Source organism: Carcharhinus amblyrhynchos, chromosome 1 (assembly GCF_965287045.1).
Source record: "Carcharhinus amblyrhynchos chromosome 1, sCarAmb.v2.hapA, whole genome shotgun sequence".
Lineage (NCBI taxonomy): Eukaryota > Metazoa > Chordata > Chondrichthyes > Carcharhiniformes > Carcharhinidae > Carcharhinus > Carcharhinus amblyrhynchos.
Window position 1 is genome coordinate 22,884,115 of NC_137324.1, and position 19,955 is coordinate 22,904,069.

General features: G+C 44.1%; 1 protein-coding gene across 2 annotated transcripts in view; it reads right to left on the reverse strand.

Annotated features, from left to right (window-relative positions):
• Nucleotides 1-19,955, reverse strand: part of ddrgk1 (DDRGK domain containing 1) — a 103,700-nt gene that overhangs the window by 38,873 nt on the left and 44,872 nt on the right. For both annotated transcript variants that reach the window (XM_080197229.1, XM_080197320.1), the window contains exon 3: nucleotides 3,668-3,780. In XM_080197229.1, coding sequence (XP_080053355.1) covers nucleotides 3,668-3,780 — 113 coding nt within the window. The remainder of the gene's footprint in view (nucleotides 1-3,667; nucleotides 3,781-19,955) is intronic.

Here is a 19,955-nt window from a genome sequence, read left to right on the forward strand (position 1 = left end):
GTGCTGGGTTGTTCTTTGTTCTTTGATTGCTTCTCTCTGTGACTAGTGGTGTGCCACAGGGATCAGTGCTGGGTCCATTGTTGTTTGTCATCTATATCAATGATCTGGGGATGATAATGTGGTAAATTGGATCAGCAAATTTGCTGATGATACAAAGATTGGAGGTGTACTGGACAGTGAGGAAGGTTTTCAAAGCTTGCAGAGGGATTTGGACCAGCTAGAAAAATGGGCTGAAAAATGGTAGATGGAGTTTAATGCAGACAAGTGTGAGGTATTGCACTTTGGAAGGACAAACCAAGGTAGAACATACATGGTAAATGGTAGGACACTGAAGAGTGTAGTAAAACAGAGGGATCTAGGAATGCAGATACATAATTCCCTAAAAGTGATGTCACAGGTAGATAGGGTCATAGAGTGCTTTTGGTACGTTGGCCTTTATAAATCAAAGTATTGAGTATAAGAGTTGGAATGTTATGGTGAAGTTGTATAAGACATCGGTGAGGCCGAATTTAGAGTACTGTGTGCAGTTTTGGTCACCTAATTACAGGAAGGATATTAATAAGGTTGAAAGAGTGCAGAGAAGGTTTACAAGGATGTTGAACATAAGAACATAAGAAATAGGAGCAGGAGTAGGCCATCCAGCCCTTTGAGCCTGCCCCGCCATTCAATAAGATCATGGCTGATCTGTTGTGGCTCAGTTCCACATTCCCGCCCTCTCCCCATAACCCTTAATCCCCTCGCTTATCAAAAACCCATCAACCTGCGTCTTAAAAATATTTAGCGAGGCAGCCTCCACCACTTCAATGGGCAGACAATTCCAGAGATTCACCACCCTTTGAGTGAAGAAGTTCTTCCTCAACTCCGTTCTAAACTGCCCCCCCTTTAACTTGAGGCTATGCCCCCTAGTCCTACTGTCCTTTCTGAGCGGGAAGTGTCTCTCCACCTCTATCCTATCCATCCCATTCATCATCTTATATGTCTCAATGAGATCTCCCCTCATTCTTCTAAACTCTAACGAGTACAAGCCTAGTTTATTCAGCCTCTCCTCATAGCTCAACCCCCTCAACTCTGGCATCAACCTCCTCTGCACTCCCTCCAAGGCCAAAATATCCTTGCATAAGTGCGGCGACCAAAACTGCACACAGTAGTCCAGCTGCGGCCTCACCAGTGCCCTATACAGCTGCAGCAAGACCTCCTATTCAATCCCCCTCGCTATGAAGGCCAGCATCCCATTTGCCTTCCTGACCACCTGCTGCACCTGCAGGCTGGGTTTTTGCGACTCATACACAAGGACCCAGAGGTCCCTCTGCACCGTCACCTGCTGCAGTTTTTCGCCACGTAAGTAATACTCCTTCCTACCATTATTCCTACCAAAGTGGACAACCTCACACTTGTCAACATTAAATTCCATTTGCCAGTTCCTGGCCCATTCGCCCAGCCTATCTAGATCCTTCTGCAGACTCTCCACACCCTCCGCACAATTTGTCGTTCCCCCAATCTTGGTGTCATCAGCAAATTTCGACACCATACACTCGGTTCCCTCCTCCAGATCATCTGTATAAATGGTAAATAGCTGAGGCCCCAGCACCGACCCCTGGGGCACTCCACTAGTCACCAACCGCCATTCCGAATAGCACCCCCACTCTCTGCCTCCTATTAGACAGCCAATCCTCTATCCATGCTAACACCCTACCCCCAACTCCATGCCCCCTTACCTTCTGCAATAACCTCTTGTGAAGTACCTTGTCAAACGCCTTCTGAAAATCAAGAAAGACCACATCCACCGGCTCTCCTCTATCCACCGCCCTAGACACATCCTCATAGAACTCCAATAAATTCGTCAGACACGACTTCCCCTTAACGAAACCGTGCTGTGTCTGCTCTATCAAGCAATTCCCCTCAAGATGCCTCGCTATTTCCTCCTTGATGACGGATTCTAACATTTTACCTACAACAGACGTTAAACTAACCGGCCTATAATTCCCTGCCTTTTGCCTGCCACCTTGTTGCCAGGACTTGAGATACTAAGTTACAGAGAAAGGTTGAATAGATTAGGATTTTATTCCCTGGAGCATAGAAGAATGAGGGGAGATTTGATAGAGGTGTATAAAATTATGATGGGTATAGATAGAGAGAATGGAAGCAGGCTTTTTCCACTGATGCTAGGGGAGAAAAAAAGCCAGAGGACATGGGTTAAGGGTGAAGGGGGAAAGTTTAAAGGGATTATTAGGGGGGCTTCTTCACACAGAGTGGTGGGAATGTGGAATGAGCTGCTAGATGAAGTGATAAATGCGGGGTCACTCTTAACATTTAAGAAAAACTTGGACAGGTACATGGATGAGAGGGGCATGGAAGGATATGGTCCAGGTGCAGGTCAGTGGGACTGGGCAGAAAAATGGTTCGGCACAGCCAAGAAGGGCTAAGAAGCCTATTTCTGTGCCGTAATGTTCTATGGTTTCTATGATAAATGCATGGGGTTATGGGAATAGGGACTGGTGGGATTGTGGTCAGTGCTGACTCAGTGGGCCAAATGGCCTCCTTCTGCATTGTAGGATTTTATGGTAAAAGAACTTGTTGTGTATTTTTGTGTCTAAAGTGATCAAAGAGGAAAAATGCAAGTTCCAGTTCTGTTTCTCCACATTACTGCACGCAGATTACAACTTCGGAAGGGGTGAGCAAATAATTAATTATAAGTTAACAGTGTAGTCACCCTATCATCTGCATTTCCATTTCTTTATTTTTGGCACATAAAGGCAGTTATATTGTGAAAAGTTATTTTTACATCACATTTAAACTATTTCATCAAAGTGACTATTGTCAAAGTATTTTGTAATATCTTTCCCAACACCAAATTGGCACTGATGCAACGCGCCACTTGTTCTTCTAAAGGGCTGTTAACTATTGTCCAACAGATTTATAGTAGGGTTCTCCCTTTTGATGAATTTCTTAAAACTACTGATCAAATGAAGTACAGTTACTGTCTAATTTCTGTCCAAACTGCAGTCCTCTGAGATTGAAATCCAAGAGGTAGAGAAGAAGTCTCTAAACAGTGAATCCATACATCCTACAAGGGTCTCCCAAGACCACAGAAGATAAGAAATGTAATTTGCAGACAATGTTTTAACTTTACCAATGCTAAGCTGCTTTTGTAGATCATCTCACTTATGTTTACGCTAGTACCATAGGCTCACTTATCCCAAGGATGGAACTGTACACTCGCAAAAAAATAAATCTATGCTTCTGCTAAGTGGGATAGAGAAAAACTGTTTCTTTTTGTGGAAGGATACAGAACCTGAAGACACAGATTTAAGGCAACAGACAATGGAAGAAATAGCGACACGAAGAAGATCTTTCTTTAAACGAAGCAAGAATGCACAAGATCCAGAATGCACTGCCCAAGAGTGCATTGGAAACAGGTTCAATGGAGGGCTTCAAGAAAGAACTGGATATTTATCTGAAGTGAACAAAAAATTGCAGGGCTAAGGCAAGGGAGTGGAACTAGGTGAGTTATGCTTGCAGAGAGATGGCCTGGACACCACTGGCTGAATGGCATCTTTCTGTGCTGCAACTATGCTGCTATGCTAATTGGCCAATAACATCTAAGTGAAAGGCATTTTAAAAAAAGTAATGAAGCTATCCTCTTCTCTGAAATATAACTGCTGCTAACCTCTCTTTGCGCTCTTCGCTGTTCTTTTTCTTCCAATTTCCGCTGTTTCTTGGCTCCAATTTTGCCCGGTACTTGAAATTCTGCATGATCTTTTTCTGATTCCACTTCTTCAACTGTACAGCAAACAGAAAGGGAACACGTGATGTAAATTTTGACACACTCAACTATCCGACTGCATCCTGTCTGTAAGGCAAATGGATTAACAATCTTGCATTTTTTAACAAGAGTACCAAGTTGTTTTAGAGTAATAAGTTCACTGATTTTTGCACAAGAAAATAAGCACATTGGGCATGGTTTTCTAATATGCAGCAAAATAACATTTCAAAGAGGACATTCTAACTATAGAATTGCTTGTTGCCACCCCATGGGATTCGCAGCAAAGATTATTCGTTGAAGTGCACATCATTTCCAGGTTATAGTCAGTAATAATATCTCATGGGCCTCATTAGAGAAGACTGCAAAGTCATTCCGGTAGTTTTGTTTAGGTGTTGCATCAGATAATCCGAAAAGGGCTCAATTTGAAGCTATGTTTGCTCACTTAATAACTAAAAAGGCCTTTCCCACTTCCATGGTCTGAATCAGCTTAATCTAATGCTAGGTCTCAGCACCTATGCTTCACTCATCTATAAAGCTATATTCAGAGAAGTATATTGGCTTCTATTTTATACAAGCAATCAGTAACTATATTTATGACTTGTTTCTGGCACGCTGTTTGCATTATTTACCTGTAAAACTGAGTATGTTGCATCTGGACTTTTTAAATATGCAGACAATTGGAAAATGATTAATTTAAAGCAATGTTTACTCACACCATAACTAAAAGGGACTTTCTCATTTCCATGACCTGAATAGCCCCAATATAATCTAACGGACAAATACCTCCAGGCAAACAAATCAGTTAAGATGATCTGCAGAGGGGCATTAATGGAGTAACAGGGTCTCCCAGACAACAGAAATTAGGCCATCCCTTTTAGTTTAGATTGGCTTTAAATTAAGCCCTTTTCTGGTAGCCAATAATTCCTCACGTCATTTCAACAAGTTCTTGGATCAGAAATGCAGCACTTTGGAAGCAAAAATAAGGCAGCAGATTACTACCTGAATGGCTGTAAGTTGGGAGAGGGGAATGTGCAACGGGACCTGGGTGTCCTTGTGCACCAATCACTGAAGGTAAGCAAGCAAGTGCAGCAGGCAGTAAAGAAGGCAAATGGTATGTTGGCCTTCATTGTGAGAGTTTTTGAATACAGGAGCAAGGACGTGTTGTTGCAATTATACAGGGCCTTGGTGAGGCCACGCTGACAATATTGCATGCAGTTTTGGTCTCCTTTTCTGAGGCAGGATATTCTTGTTCTCGAGGGAGTACTGCGAAGGTTTACCAGGCTGATTCCAAGGATGGTGAGGCTGATGTAAGAGGAGAGACTGACTAGGTTAGGATTGTTTTTGCAAGAGTTCAGACGAATGACAGGGGATCTCATAGGGACTTATAAAATTCTAACATGACTGGACAGGGTAGAAGAAGGATGTTCATGTTGGTGGGGGTGTCCAGAACCAGTCTGAGGATACAAGGTAGACCATTTAGGACAGAGGTGAGAAGACTTCTTCATCCAAATAGTGGTGAGTCTGTGAAATTCATTACCAAAGGAAGTAGTTGATGCCAAAACCTCGAATGTATTCAAGAGGGGACTCGATATAGCACTTGGGGCGAATGGGATCAAAGGTACTGGGGAGAAAGCAGGATTAGGCTACTGAGTTGTTTGATCAGCCGTGATCATAATGAATGGTGGAGCAGGCTCAAAGGGCCAAATGGCCTCCTCCTGCTCCTAACTTCTACATTTTTATGTTTCCTTCCAGTAACTAAGCTTTCTTTTTTAATCGCATGCAAATATTTCAGGGCCAAACAGTATTATTATATTTCCTGAACACAACCAAGTATGCTGCTTATATTTTGAACAGCAGCAGCTAGGGAACATTGCTCTAGTTAGAAGGATCAGAAATTTAATTTCATTTTAGTGGAGTTCAATCCTTGCTGTAAAGTGATAGAAAAGCCTGATCTTGAAATAAATGTGGTAACTCATCTTCAAGGTTGGAACTGGGAAGAGTATTACAGGCACGGCAGCTTCAGTGCCACTGCCACTAAATTGAAACCAAGTACTTTTTTTAGTCCCATTTAATTCACAAAAAACATACTCAGTAGCAACCAACCCAAAATAAGCTCCCGTAACCATTTACGGTTGGTAGCGCCAAACTATCAGGGTGTTTGTTGCTGCTGGTTTGGTGGAGATGAGCGAGGGAAAACTGTAAATATTAATGTGCCTGAGCTATTGTCCTGCAATATGAGCATACAGATTAGAAGCAGGAGTAGGCCACTCGGTCCTTTGAGCCTGCACTAACATTCAACATGAGGAACAGATAGGGTGGATTCTCAGAGGCTATTTCCCCGGGTTGAAATGGTCGCTACGAGAAGACACAATTTAAGGTGCAGGGAAGCAAGTACAGAGGTGATGTTAGGGGTAAGTTTTTCACTCAGAGGGTGGTAAGTGAATGGAATCGGCTGCTGTCAGTGGTGGTGGAGGCGAACTCGCTGGGGTCTTTTAAAAGACTTCTGGATGAGTATATGGGATTTAATGGGATTGGGGGTTATAGATAGGTCTATGGATTGGTAGGTATTGATGTGATCAGTGCAACTTGTGGGCCGAAGGGCCTGTTTGTGCTGTAGTGTTCTATGTTCTAAGATCATGGATGATCTTACTGGAACGTCAACTCTACATTCCTGTCAACCCCCATTACCTTTCACCCCCTTGCTTAGCAAAAATCTATCTATCGCTGTTTAGAGGAAGAGAGTACCAAAGATTTAAGACCCTCAGAGGAAAAAACAACTTTTATCTGTCTTAATCGGGCAACCCATTATTATTAAACAGCGAATCCACTAGTTATAGATTCTCCTGCAAGAGGAAACATGCTCTCCATATCCACCTCTCCAACAACTCTTAGGATTTTAAATGTTTCAATCAAGTCACCACTTATTCTTCTAAACTTCAGCGGATATAAGTCTAGCCTGTCTAATCTTTCTTTAGACAATCCACCCATTGCAGGAATTTGTCTCGTAAACCTTCTCTCAATTATTTCCAACATATTTCCATCTTATATTAAATAAGGAAGGCAATATTGTACAGTGAATGGGATTGTACAGCCACATTCGTCCCAAAACCACAAAATCCCACCCAAGGTCAACGGACCTTTCCACGGGCCACCCCTCCCCCGTTCCGATTCCCGTGGCAGGCAGGACAATAAGATGCTGACCAGTGTTAGAACAAAGAACAGAGAAAATTACAGCACAGGAACAGGCCGTTCGGCCCTCCAAGCCTGCACCAACCATGCTGCCCGACTGAACAAAAACCTCCGATCCTTCCAGGGACCATATCCCTTTATTCCCATCCTATTCATTTATTTGTCAAGACGCCCCTTAAAAGTCACTATTGTATCTGCTTCCACTACTTCCCCCAGCAGCGAGTTCCAGGCACCCACCACCCTCTGTATAAAAAAAACTTGCTTTGTACATCTCCCTTAAATCTTGCCCCTCGCACCTTAACCTATGCCCCCTGTAATTGACTCTTCCACCCTGGGAAAAAGCTTCTAACTATTCACTCTGTCCATACTCCTCATGATCTTGTAGACTTCTATCAAGTCGTCCCTCAACCTTCATCGTTCCACTGAAAACAAACCAAGTTTCTCCTCATAGCTAATGCTCTCCATATCAGACAACATCCTGGTAAATCTTTTCTGTGCCCTCTCCAAAACCGCCACATCCTTCTGGTAGTGTGGCGACCAGAATTGAACACTATACTCCAACTGTGGCCTAACTAACATTCTATAAAGCTGCAACATGACTTGCCAATTTTTAAATTCAATGCCCCAGCCAATGAAGGCAAGCATGCCATATGCCTTCTTGACATGTCACACTATCTGTAACCCCCATGACTTGCCTGAACTTGCAACATCTCATTTACTGTCCTGTCTGGAGACAAAACACATCTCTTTAACCTACGCTTCATGCTATCTCCACTCACATTGTCTTCACCTTTAAGACTTGAATAGAAACTGAAAAGACTCGCATTCTAACCAGTACTCTGTAAACTGTGCGTGCCTTTATATGCCCTTCTCTGATCCCACTCATCTGACGAAGGAACAGTGTTCCGAAAGCTTGTGGGTTTACTATTAAATAAACTGTTGGACTTTAACCTGGTGTTGTGAGACTTCTTAATGCGTTTACCCCAGTCCAACGCTGCATCTCCACATCATGACTTCTATGACGGAGCCAGTTCTGTATCCACCTTGCCAGCTCACCTCTGATCCTGTGCAACTTCACCTTCTGTACCAGTCTGCCATGAGACACTTTGTCAAAAGCCTTACTGAAGTCCACGTAGACAACATCCACTGCCCTACCCTGAATTATCTTCTTCACTTCCTCCAAAAACTCGATCAAGTTAGTGAGACATAACCTCCCCTTCACAAAACCATGTTGCCTCTTGCTAATATGTCTACTTATTTCCAAATGGGAGTAAATCCTGTCTCAAAGAATCCTCTCCAATAATTTTCTTACCACTGACATAAGGTTCACCGACCTGTAATTACCTGGATCATCCTTGCTACCCTTAAACAAATGAACAACACTGGCTGTTCTCCAATCCTCTGAGACCTCCCCGGTAGCCAATGAGGATATAAAGATTTCTCTCAAGGCCCCAGCAATTTCCTCCCTTGCCTCTCTCAGTATTCTGGGGTATATCGCATCAGGCCCTGTTTCTCAAGATTCTCATAGTGTTTCTAAAGAACACCAATACCGCACTATGCGCCACGCCCCCCCCCACCTTTCGAACTCAACGTGACCCAAAACTATCAACACATCCTTCCTCAGACTCATCATCCACCAAGTCCTTCTCTTCGGTGAATACTAATGCGAAGTACTAATTTAATACCTCGCCCATTTCCTTTGGCTCCATACATAGATTACCTCCCCTCCCATGAGTGGGTCAATCCTCTCCCTGGCTACCCTATTGCTCTTTATATATGTATAAAAAGCCTTGGGATTTTCCTTAATCCTACTGGCCAATGACTTTTCATGACTCCTTTTAGTCCTCCTTACTCCGGTGCAGTATTGTAGATGTGGTCTCACCAAGGCCTCGTATAAGAACATAAGAACATAAGAAATAGGAGCAGGAGTAGGCCTGCTAGCCCTTCGAGCCTGCCCCGCCATTCAATAAGATCATGGCTGATCAGTCGTGGCTCAGTTCCACATTCCCGCCCTCTCCCCGTAACCCTTAATCCCCTCGCTTATCAAAAACCCATCAACCCGTGTCTTAAAAATATTGAGCGAGGCAGCCTCCACCACTTCAATGGGCAGAGAATTCCAGAGATTCACCACCCTTTGAGTGAAGAAGTTCCTCCTCAACTCCGTTCTAAACCACCCCCCCTTTATCTTGAGGCTGTGCCCCCTAGTCCTACTGTCCTTTCTGAGCGGGAAGAGTCTCTCCACCTCTATCCTATCCATCCCATTCATCATCTTATACGTCTCAATGAGATCTCCCCTCATTCTTCTAAACGCTAACGAGTACAAGTCTAGTTTATTCAGCCTCTCCTCATAGCTCAACCCCCTCAACTCCGGTATCAGCCTAGTAAACCTCCTCTGCACTCCCTCCAAGGCCAAAATATCTTTGCATAAGTGTGGCGACCAAAACTGCACACAGTACTCCAGCTGCGGCCTCACCAATGCCCTATACAGCTGCAGCAAGACCTCCCTACTTTTATATTCAATCCCCCTCGCTATGAAGGCCAGCATCCCATTCGCCTTCCTGACCACCTGCTGCACCTGCAGGCTGGGTTTTTGCGACTCATGCACAAGGACCCCGATGTCCCTCTGCACTGTCGCCTGCTGCAGTTTTTCGCCACATAAGTAATAGTCCTTCCTACCAAAGTGGACCACCGCGCACTTGCCAACATTAAATTCCATTTGCCAGTTCCTGGCCCATTCGCCCAGCCTATCTAGATCCCTCTGCAGACTCTCCACACCCTCTGCGCAATTTGCCGTTCCACCAATCTTGGTGTCAGAAGTATACAACAGTATATAAACACAAGTATAATCTTCCTTGTTTACTTTCTTCTTTACTTCTTTCTTGAATAAGTTATTTTTTAATAGGGATAGTTTTCTGGGCACTACCTGCCCTTTTGACATCATTTGTGTTGGTAGCCTATCCAACTGCTGAGAACTCAGGTGGGTTTTTCTTTAGTATGTCATCCACATTAACCTTCCAGTCACAGTATTAAATTGGATCTGCTGTTTCATTTGTCAGGCTTGTTTAAATTCCTTTGAAATTTATGCAGATTGATATTCATCATTTGGCACTGATCCCAATTTTAATATTGTTCACAAATTTGGATATGTTGGACAGAATACTTTCCTTTAATAACTTATTAAAAAACATCTAAACATCAGGCCCCAGTACTGAATCTACTGGTAACTGCCAATCTGGTACCTCCCATGCATTACTATATACCAAGAAACCACGGGCCAATCCATTTTAACACATTACCATTTATCTATGGATTAATGAAGTGATTTTATAACCCAACTGATCAATTGATTAAAAGACTTGAATAGTTGAGGCTGAAAGATTAGGAAGGTCTGGGTTCAATCTGGTGTCTGTGCAGAATCGGCTGGTCGTATCTGGAAAGGAAGTAGGGATGCAATTGGTCAAGGTGCCCGGATTGAGGGGAAAATGACCAGAGTTCCTGTTTCAAATCACTGTCCAGCATTTTGCTGATATCCACAAACGTGAACTATTCGACAAGAGCATGATCAGGTTTTGCTCAGATGCCATTCATAGCAGGAAAGCCTACCAACACACACATATACATTAAGAATAGCCAATCAGTTGATGTACAAGTAAGTATGTCCAAAAGACTGTATCTCAGTTGAGGATGTCTCCTTCAAAAAGTAGAGGAGAAAGATTGATGGACAAAAGCTCAGGTATGTTAACATTTCCAGTTTTCTCTCTATCTGCCCCTTCTCAGCCCATCCCAATGTCCAATCTCCCCTCCAAACCAGCAACAAAGACCCCGTAGTTTCGTCAGCATTCCATAAACGGCTAAAGAGGTTTCTTTTGGCTTGGCTGCAAAAGGGTACATTTTGTTGTGAATCAACTGGGAATAAAAAAAAATACTTGGGTTAAACTCAGTAGCAAAGGCACTGAAGCTGTACTGCCTTTATATTCTTCGCATTCCAAATTTGAGGAGAGTCACCACGTTTATTTTAAGCGCAAGTATTTTTATCAGTTTACAGCAAAAATTGAACCCCACAACAGTTCGTTGAAGTGAAGTTTTTGAACCTTATGCTTCTTTTAATATAAAACCAAGAATTGAGCAATAGTTTTTTTTAAAAAAACCTTAAGAACATAAGAACATAAGAAATAGGAGCAGGAGTAGGCCATCCAGCCCTTCGAGCCTGCCCCGCCATTCAATAAGATCATGGCTGATCTGTCGCTGCTCAGTTCCACTTTCCCGCCCTCTCCCCATAACCCTTAATCCCCTCTCCTATCAAAAACCCATCAACCCGTGTCTTAAAAATATTTAGCGAGGCAGCCTCCACCACTTCAACGGGCAGAGAATTCCAGAGATTCACCACCCTTTGAGTGAAGAAGTTCCTCCTCAACTCTGTTCTAAACCGCCCCCCTTTTATCTTGAGGCTGTGCCCCCTAGTCCTATTGTCTTTTTTGAGCAGGAAGAGTCTTTCCACCTCTATCCTATCCATCCCATTCATCATCTTATACGTCTCAATGAGATCTCCTCTCATTCTTCTAAACTCTAACGAGTACAAGCCCAGTTTATTCAGCCTCTCCTCATAGCTCAACCCCCTCAACTCCGGTATCAGCCTAGTAAACCTCCTCTGCACTCCCTCCAAGGCCAAAATATCTTTGCGCAGGTGCGGCGCCCAAAAATGCACACAGTACTCCAGTTGCGGCCTCACCAATGCCCTATACAGCTGCAGCAAGACCTCCCTACTTTTATATTCAATCCCCTTCGCTATGAAGGCCAGCATCCCATTCGCCTTCCTGACCACCTGCTGCACCTGCAAGCTGGGTTTTTGCGACTCATGCACAAGGACCCCGAGGTCCCTTTTAAACCTTTTAAAGTAATTTGTTCAAGATGGCAGGGCAGTGACCCAGGAATTTCCTAACCTCAACTGGGCTCCAAAGTGAATCATCCTGGAAGACTTAGTAGTTTTCATATCAAGGTAGAAAGAATGGGACCAATATTGCTTTTGTATGCCTCTTAGCCATTTTAATCTACAGGTTTAGGATTGTCCCACGCTGCACCATGGTTGCTGAATAATAATAAAATTAGAATGCAATAATCTAGATAATGAAATTAAAGAGAATAACAAAAAGGGAAACACGAAGGATAAATATAGTAAGCAGCATATGGAGAGAGAAATAGGAGACAGAAATCTGCAAGCACTAGATAAAGAAATGGGGTGGGATTTTTTTGGCCTCACTTGCCCCAAAACCAGAAAATCCTGCCCAAGGGTCAACGTACTTTTCCATGGACCGTCCCCCACCCGCTCCGATTCCCATGTCAGGTAGGATGGTAAAATTCATCCCATGGTTCAACAAAGACAGACAGCAATAGCAATAGAGACAAGAATAATTAAAAACATGGGAAGGCAAAGAGGAGAAGAAAAGCTAAGACAGATAAGCGATTGTAAGTAAAGAATAAAACAACATTAGCAGCTTTCGGGGACTTCCCCTACAAAGAATCCCTACACCGTAGGAGGAGGTCATTTGGCCCATTGAGCCTGCACCAACTCTCCAACACAGCATTTTATATAAAACGAAAAAGAGTGACAAAAGTAAACACTGATCCTTTAGAAGATGAGAAGGCGATGTAATAACTGAAAATGAGAAAATAGCTGAGGCATTTTGTGTCGGTCTTCACAGTGGAAGACACAAGTAATATGTCAAAAACTGATGACAGGAAGGCTATGGCAGATGAAAACCTAGAAACAATTATCATGAAAGAGATAACATTGAGCAAGTTAATGAGGCTAAAGGTAGACAAGTCTCCTGGTCCTGATGGAATGCATCCAAGGATACTAAAAGAGATGGCTGGAGAAATAGCAAATACATGAGTGGTAATTTACCAAAATTCGTTGGACTCTGGGGTGGCTCCCGCAGTGAGATTATGTTGCAGCTGTATAAGGTGCTGGTGAGGCCACACCTAGAGTACTGTATACAGTTTTGGTCTCCTTACTTGAGAAAGGATATACTGACACAGGAGGGGGTGCAGAGAAGATTCACTAAGTTGATTCCAGAGTTGAGAGGGTTGGCTTATGAGGAGACACTGAGTAGACTGGGGCTATACTCATTGGAATTCAGAAGAATGAAGGGAAATCTTACTTACCCACCGACTCACCATAACCCTTAATTCCTTTATTGTTCAAAAGTTTATCTATCCTTGCCTTAAAAACATTTAATGAGGTAGCCTCAATTGCCTCATTGGGCAGGGAACTTCACAGGTTCACAACCCTTTGTGTGAAGAAGTTCCTCGTCAACTCAGTCCTAAATCTGCTTCCCCTTATTTTGAGGTTATGCCCCCAGTTCTAGTTTCGCCTACTAGTGGAAACAACTTTTCAGGGCTGAGGCCCTGAATAACTTTTTTGTTTCTGTCTTCACGGAGGAGGACGTGAATAATTTGCCGGGTGTTAGCGATGGAAAGATGGTAGGAGTGGAGGGCCTGAATGACATTATTGTTACTAGAGAGGCGGTGCTCGTCAGACTGGAGGGACTGATTGTGGACAAGTCCCCAGGACCAGATGGAATGCATCCTAGGGTTCTGAAGGAAATGGCGGAGGTGATAGTGGATGCCTTGGTGGTTATTTTCCAAACGTCGCTGGATTCCGGGGAAGTGCCGGAAGATTGGAAAATGGCTCATGTTACGCCGTTGTTTAAGAAGGGTGGCAGGCAAAAGGCGGGGAATTATAGGTCGGTTAGTTTAACGTCTGTTGTAGGAAAAATGTTAGAATCCGTAATCAAGGAGAAAATAGCGAGGCATCTTGAGGAGAATTGTTTGGTAGAGCAGACGCAGCACGGTTTCGTTAAGGGGAAGTCGTGTCTGACGAATTTATTGAAGTTCTATGAGGATGTGTCTAGAGCGGTGGATAGAGGAGAGCCGGTGGATGTGGTGTTTCTTGATTTTCAGAAGGCGTTTGACAAGGTGCCTCACAAGAGGTTATTACAGAAGGTCAGGGGGCATGGAGTTGGGGGTAGGGTGTTAGCGTGGATAGAGGATTGGCTGTCAAATAGGAGGCAGAGAGTGGGGGTCAATGGGTGCTATTCGGATTGGTGGTTGGTGACTAGTGGAGTGCCCCAGGGGTCGGTACTGGGGCCTCAGCTATTCACCATTTACATAGATGATCTGGAGGAGGGAACCGAGTGTAGGGTGTCGAAATTTGCTGATGACACCAAGATTGGTGGAACGGCAAATTGTGTGGAGGGTGTGGAGAATCTGCAGAAGGATCTAGATAGGCTGGGTGAATGGGCCAGGAACTGGCAAATGAAATTTAATGTTGGCAAATGTGAGGTTGTCCACTTTGGTAGGAAGAATGGTAGGAAGGACTATTACTTACGTGGCGAAAAACTGCAGCATGCGACGGTGCAGAGGGACTTCGGGGTCCTTGTGCATGAGTCGCAAAAACCCAGCCTGCAGGTGCAGCAGGTGGTCAGGAAGGTGAATGGGATGCTGGCCTTCATGGTGAGGGGGATTGAATATAAAAGTAAGGAGGTCTTGCTGCAGCTGTATAGGGCACTGGTGAGGCCGCAGCTGGAGTACTGTGTGCAGTTTTGGTCGCCGCACTTATGCAAGGATATTTTGGCCTTGGAGGGAGTGCAGAGGAGGTTTACTAGGCTGATACCGGAGTTGAAGGGGTTGAGCTATGAGGTGAGGCTGAATAAACTAGACTTGTACTCGTTAGAGTTTAGAAGAATGAGGGGAGATCTCATTGAGACGTATAAGATGATGAATGGGATGGATAGGATAGAGGTGGAGAGACTCTTCCCGCTCATAGAACATAGAACATAGAACATTACAGCGCAGAACAGGCCCTTCGGCCCACGATGTTGCGCCGACCAGCTTTTAAAAAAAAACACTAACCCACTAATCTAAACCAATCCCATTTCGTCCATAAGCCTATCCACAGATCTCTTAAACGCCCCCAAACTAGGCGCATTTACAACTGCAGCTGGCAGGGCATTCCAGTCCCTCACCACCCTCTGGGTAAAGAACCTACCCCTGACATCAGTCCTATAACTACCCCCCCTTAATTTAAAGCCGTGCCCCCTCTTGCTATCTTTTTTTATATTAAGCGCTAGCCCAGCTTCATAGTTTATCCTACCCTTCTTTATCAACTTCTTTGTCATTCTTTGTTGACATTTAAACCTCTCCCAATCCTCTTCTCGCCCACTACTCTTAGCTACTCTAAACGCATCCGCTTTTAATTTAACACTTTCCTTCACCTCCTTCGTTATCCACGGCTGATTATCTCTCCTCCTACGATCCTTTTTAACCATCGGAATAAATTTCTGCTGAGCACCAAGAAAGATCTCCTTAAAGATCCTCCACTGTTCCTCAGCAGACCTACCTTCCAACGCACTCCCCCAATCAACATTCACCAATTCCTCTCTCATCCTACCGTACTCCCCTCTGTTCAAACAAAGGACACATGTCCGGGAACCCACTTTCTCCTCCTCCATCTGCATCAGAAACTCCACCATACAATGATCACTCTTCCCAAGAGGATCCTTCACCACAAGGTCCCCAATTCTACCCGCCTCATTACATAACACCAGATCCAAGATAGCTCGCTCCCTCGTCGGCTCCAACACACATTGTTCGAGGAAACTATCCCGGCAACATTCCAAGAACTCCTCCTCAAGCCCACCGCGTCCAACATGGGTCGACCAATCAATATGTAGATTGAAATCCCCCATAATTATCGCTGTCCCATTCCTGCACGCCGCATTTATTTGCGCGTTAACAGCCCACCCCACCTCCAGATCATTATTCGGGGGCCTATAAACGACACCCACCAGCGTCTTCCTCCCTTTGCTGTTCCTAATCTCCACCCACAACGATTCCACGTTCTGCTCTTTGGTTCCTATATCATCCCTTGCTACCACCCTGATGCTATCCTTAATCAGCAGAGCTACACCCCCCCTCCTGCCCTTTTTCCTCCTGCCTATCCTTCCTAAACACTTGATACCCCTGGACATTCAGCTCCCACTCCCTGTCACCTTGCAGCCACGTCTCTGTAATGGCCACCAGATCATAATCATTTGTGCTGATCTGCGCCATCAGCTCATCCACTTTATTCCGAATGCTTCGTGCATTCAGATAAAGTGCCTTCATCCCAGCCTTCACCTGTACCCTATTTGCCAGAACGCCACCAACCATACTCACGCCCCCTACTCCTTTTATTATTGGGACATCCTTGGCCTCCTCCCCTACCTGCACCCTCTCCTTTACTTTAGACCCTGTAATGTCACCTACCCTCGCACCCCCCCCCCCCCCCCCCCCCCCCCCCAATTAGTTTAAAGCCCTAACTACAGTCCTATTTACACGATTAGCCAGGACTCTGGACCCAGCATGGTTCAGACCAACCCCATCCCACCTGAACAGGTCCCACCTACCCCAATACTGATGCCAATGCCCCATAAATTCAAACCCATTCCTCCCACACCAATCCCTGAGCCACCCATTCACTTCCTTAATCTTATCAACCCTACGCCCGTCTGCACTCGGTTCAGGCAGTAGTCCGGAGATAACCACCTTATTGGTTCTACTTTTCAATTCCATTCCCAGCTTTTCAAACTCCCTCCCCAGATCCTCAGTTCACATTTTGCCTACGTCGTTGGCACCCACATGTACTACAACGACCGGATTCTCACCCTCCCACTCCAGGTTCCTCTGCAGCCCAGATGCAACATCCTGGACCCGAGCACCAGGCAGACAACACACCCTTCTGTGCACTTTGTCAGTGTGACAAAGGACAGTGTCAATACCCTTAACCACACTATCCCCAATTACTACTACGTTCCCTTTCACCTTCTCTTTGCCTATGACCTGTGTCTGCATCACTGTACCGTGTGCAGTTTGCTCACCAACCTCACCGCCCTCATTCTTGTCCACACTGGAAGCAAGAACTTCAAACCTGTTATGCAGATTGAGAGGCTGAGGCATTTGGTCCCCACTCTCCTTCCTCCGGTCCCCACCCTCCTTCCTCCGGTCCCCACCCTCCTTCCACTCCGTAGCCCCCTCCTGTTCCTGACCCTTAGAGTTAGCCAGTCTGGGGGGGGTGGATGTCTCTTGCACCCCACTGTCAATGGCACCCTCCCTCCCCCTGATGAGCCTCAGTGTCTGTAGCTCAGAGGCCAGCTCATCTACCTTGAGCTGGAGCTCCTCCAGCAACCAGCACTTACTGCAGACATGGTCTGGGGTCCACCAGTTCCCACATCATACAATTTTCTTAATCTTCTGATACAGTAGAGGTGTTGGTGGGCTTTCTTAACTATAGTGTCGGCATGGAGGGACCAGGACAAGCTGTTGGTGGTCTGAACACCTAAAACTTGAAGGTCTCACCTATTTCTATTTCATCCCCATTGATATAGGCAGAGGCATGTTATCCTTTACGTTTCTTCTTTGTCTTGTTGACTTTGAGGGAGAGATTATTGTCATCACAACACTTCACCAGATTCTCTCTACCTTTCCTGTACTCGGTCTTGTCATTGGTTGAGATCTGATCCACTATGGTGAGGTCATCAGCAAACTCGAAAATCGAGTTGGAGGGGAATTTGGCCACATGGTCATAGGTATATAATGAGTATAGTAAGGGGCTGAGGACACAGCCTTGTGGGGCACTGGTGTTGAGGATGATTGTGGCATTCTGTGGGTTATATAACTTTACAGTACAGTTTGAATGTTTAAAATTCAGGCCTGCCTTTCTTGGGGCCAGGTCTCCATTATCAAGACAATATCATATTTTCATGTGGCTTTATGCGCCTGCAGCTCACCAACCTCATTTATCATACTTTACACGGTTATATACATGCACAGCAACCATAATTTAGAATTGATCCCTTTCCTTTTGATCCCACCCAATACCTTAGTATACCCTATTCTATTCTCGGCCAATTTTCTGTGCACCTTGATGTTAGGGATAATTGTACAATAACCATTTACCACCTCTTCAAATTAAACACAAGTTATTTTTTATTAGCTAAATGTAACAAACGTTGCTGTTGGGGGAAAAAAAAGATTATCTCAACCAATAACTGAATGGAACACGATCCTTAGTATCCTTCTAAAATGTCAAATGGAAAGCATGTATACTTAATTCAAACAAAGAGGCTAATAACAGAACCAATGAAGCATTCAAATAGCAGTACAAAATTGAACAAGCTGACACTATGTCCTATCTTTAATAATGGTTTCATTACCCACAATACAGTATATTAAGTCCACAGCTGTACGAATGAGAATGGGTGGGTTGTGAAATGTGGGCAACTATTGCAGTTACTGACTAAAATAAGTAAATGAAAATCCTTATACTGTATGACTAAGGGCTGGAAGCTGCCTTACTAGTAACACATCCAAAAATATCACACGGGCCTAAAGCTCATGCAAATTCTACGCTGTGCATAATCATTTTTCAATAAACATTCTCCCAGCTAACAGCGGCCCACTGCTGTTTCCAGTTCGTGGAATAAAAAGGCAATGAGGGAGTTGATACAGTCAATCTACGTGACCTTGTTTTCCCAATAGTCATCAGTTACTCAGAAGTACCGCCTATAAACATTATATTCATATGATGAAAATGCATCAGCAGAGATTCTTTACTCAGCAGTTCCACATGCTCAGCCAACCTACAGTCTCAACTATCAACAACACTCATCACCTGCAAAATGGATGCTGAAATTGCCATTTGATCTACAAAGTAACCTGTGTAGCAAGTGCTCAGAATTAATATAACAAATCAGGTGGCAATTCCATAATCTTTCCTTCTTTCTATTCCAATTGCTGCAATTCCTCCTGCTATTATCTGTCACCATCTTACACTGATTGAACCGGCCTAATGATTTTCCCCACCTTCCAGTAAAGTATCTTAGTCCCACTGATCAGCGACTGCACAATAGCTCTGAATAATATCTCTATAACCCACAAGTTCACTTCTCAGTAGATTAACTGATTGATAAAAAGATTTTCCTATTTGCTCCACATCAGTTATCATACGGTGACAAGTTTTTCTAGTATCTGACCTTGCACAAGGTTTGCAGTATTTTAATTCTCTTCAATTTTAAAATGTCTAAATGACAATTAGGGATGCACATGCTGGCCTAGTCACAACGCCCGCATCATGTGAAAGAATTGGTACAAATCTTGGTATACTTGTTGCCCTAATGGAACCAAGGATTAACCAGAAGGTACAGGTCTGCAGTCACGTGCAGTCCTGGGAGGCAGGGGTGGCAAGATTCATTTTCTGAAAAATTTTAGCGAGGCCACAAATGAGGTTTATTGCCATAGTAGGATTTGAGCTCATTGGATTATCTATCCATGCCACAACTATTAGGTCTTTTTTTAATTCATTCGTGGGACATGGGCATCGCTGGCTGGCCAGCATTTATTGCCAAACCCTCACTGTCCGAGGGCAGTTGAGAGTCAACCACATTACTGTGGTTCTGGAGTCACGTGTAGGGCATACCAGGTAAGGAGAGCAGATTTCCTTCCCTAAAGGACATTAGTGAAACAGATGGGTTTTTCCAACAAATCGACAATGGTTTCATGGTCATCAGTAGATTCTTAATTCCAGATATTTTTTATTGAATTCAAATTCCGCCATCTGTGTGACAAGAGTTGAACTTGGGTCCCCAGATCATTAGCTGAGTTTCCGGATTAACAGTCTATCCTCTAACATTAATGTATCTATTTCCACAGTTATGCAAAATGCCATCTTTGCATCAAGTCAACTACATGTGCAGACTAAAACATATCAAAGGATGCTTGGAAGTTCTTTAAAAGAGATGGCCCGCAGATAATAGTACTCCCAGCCCCTTGGATCTTTTGGAACTCTCAAGTTATATATAATAAAGAATTAGCGTCGCTGAAACTTTTAAACCAAATGAAATTCACAGAAAAATGAGTCTTCTCTTTCTCCCCCAATCAAACAATTTTAAAACTCAAATTATAAATT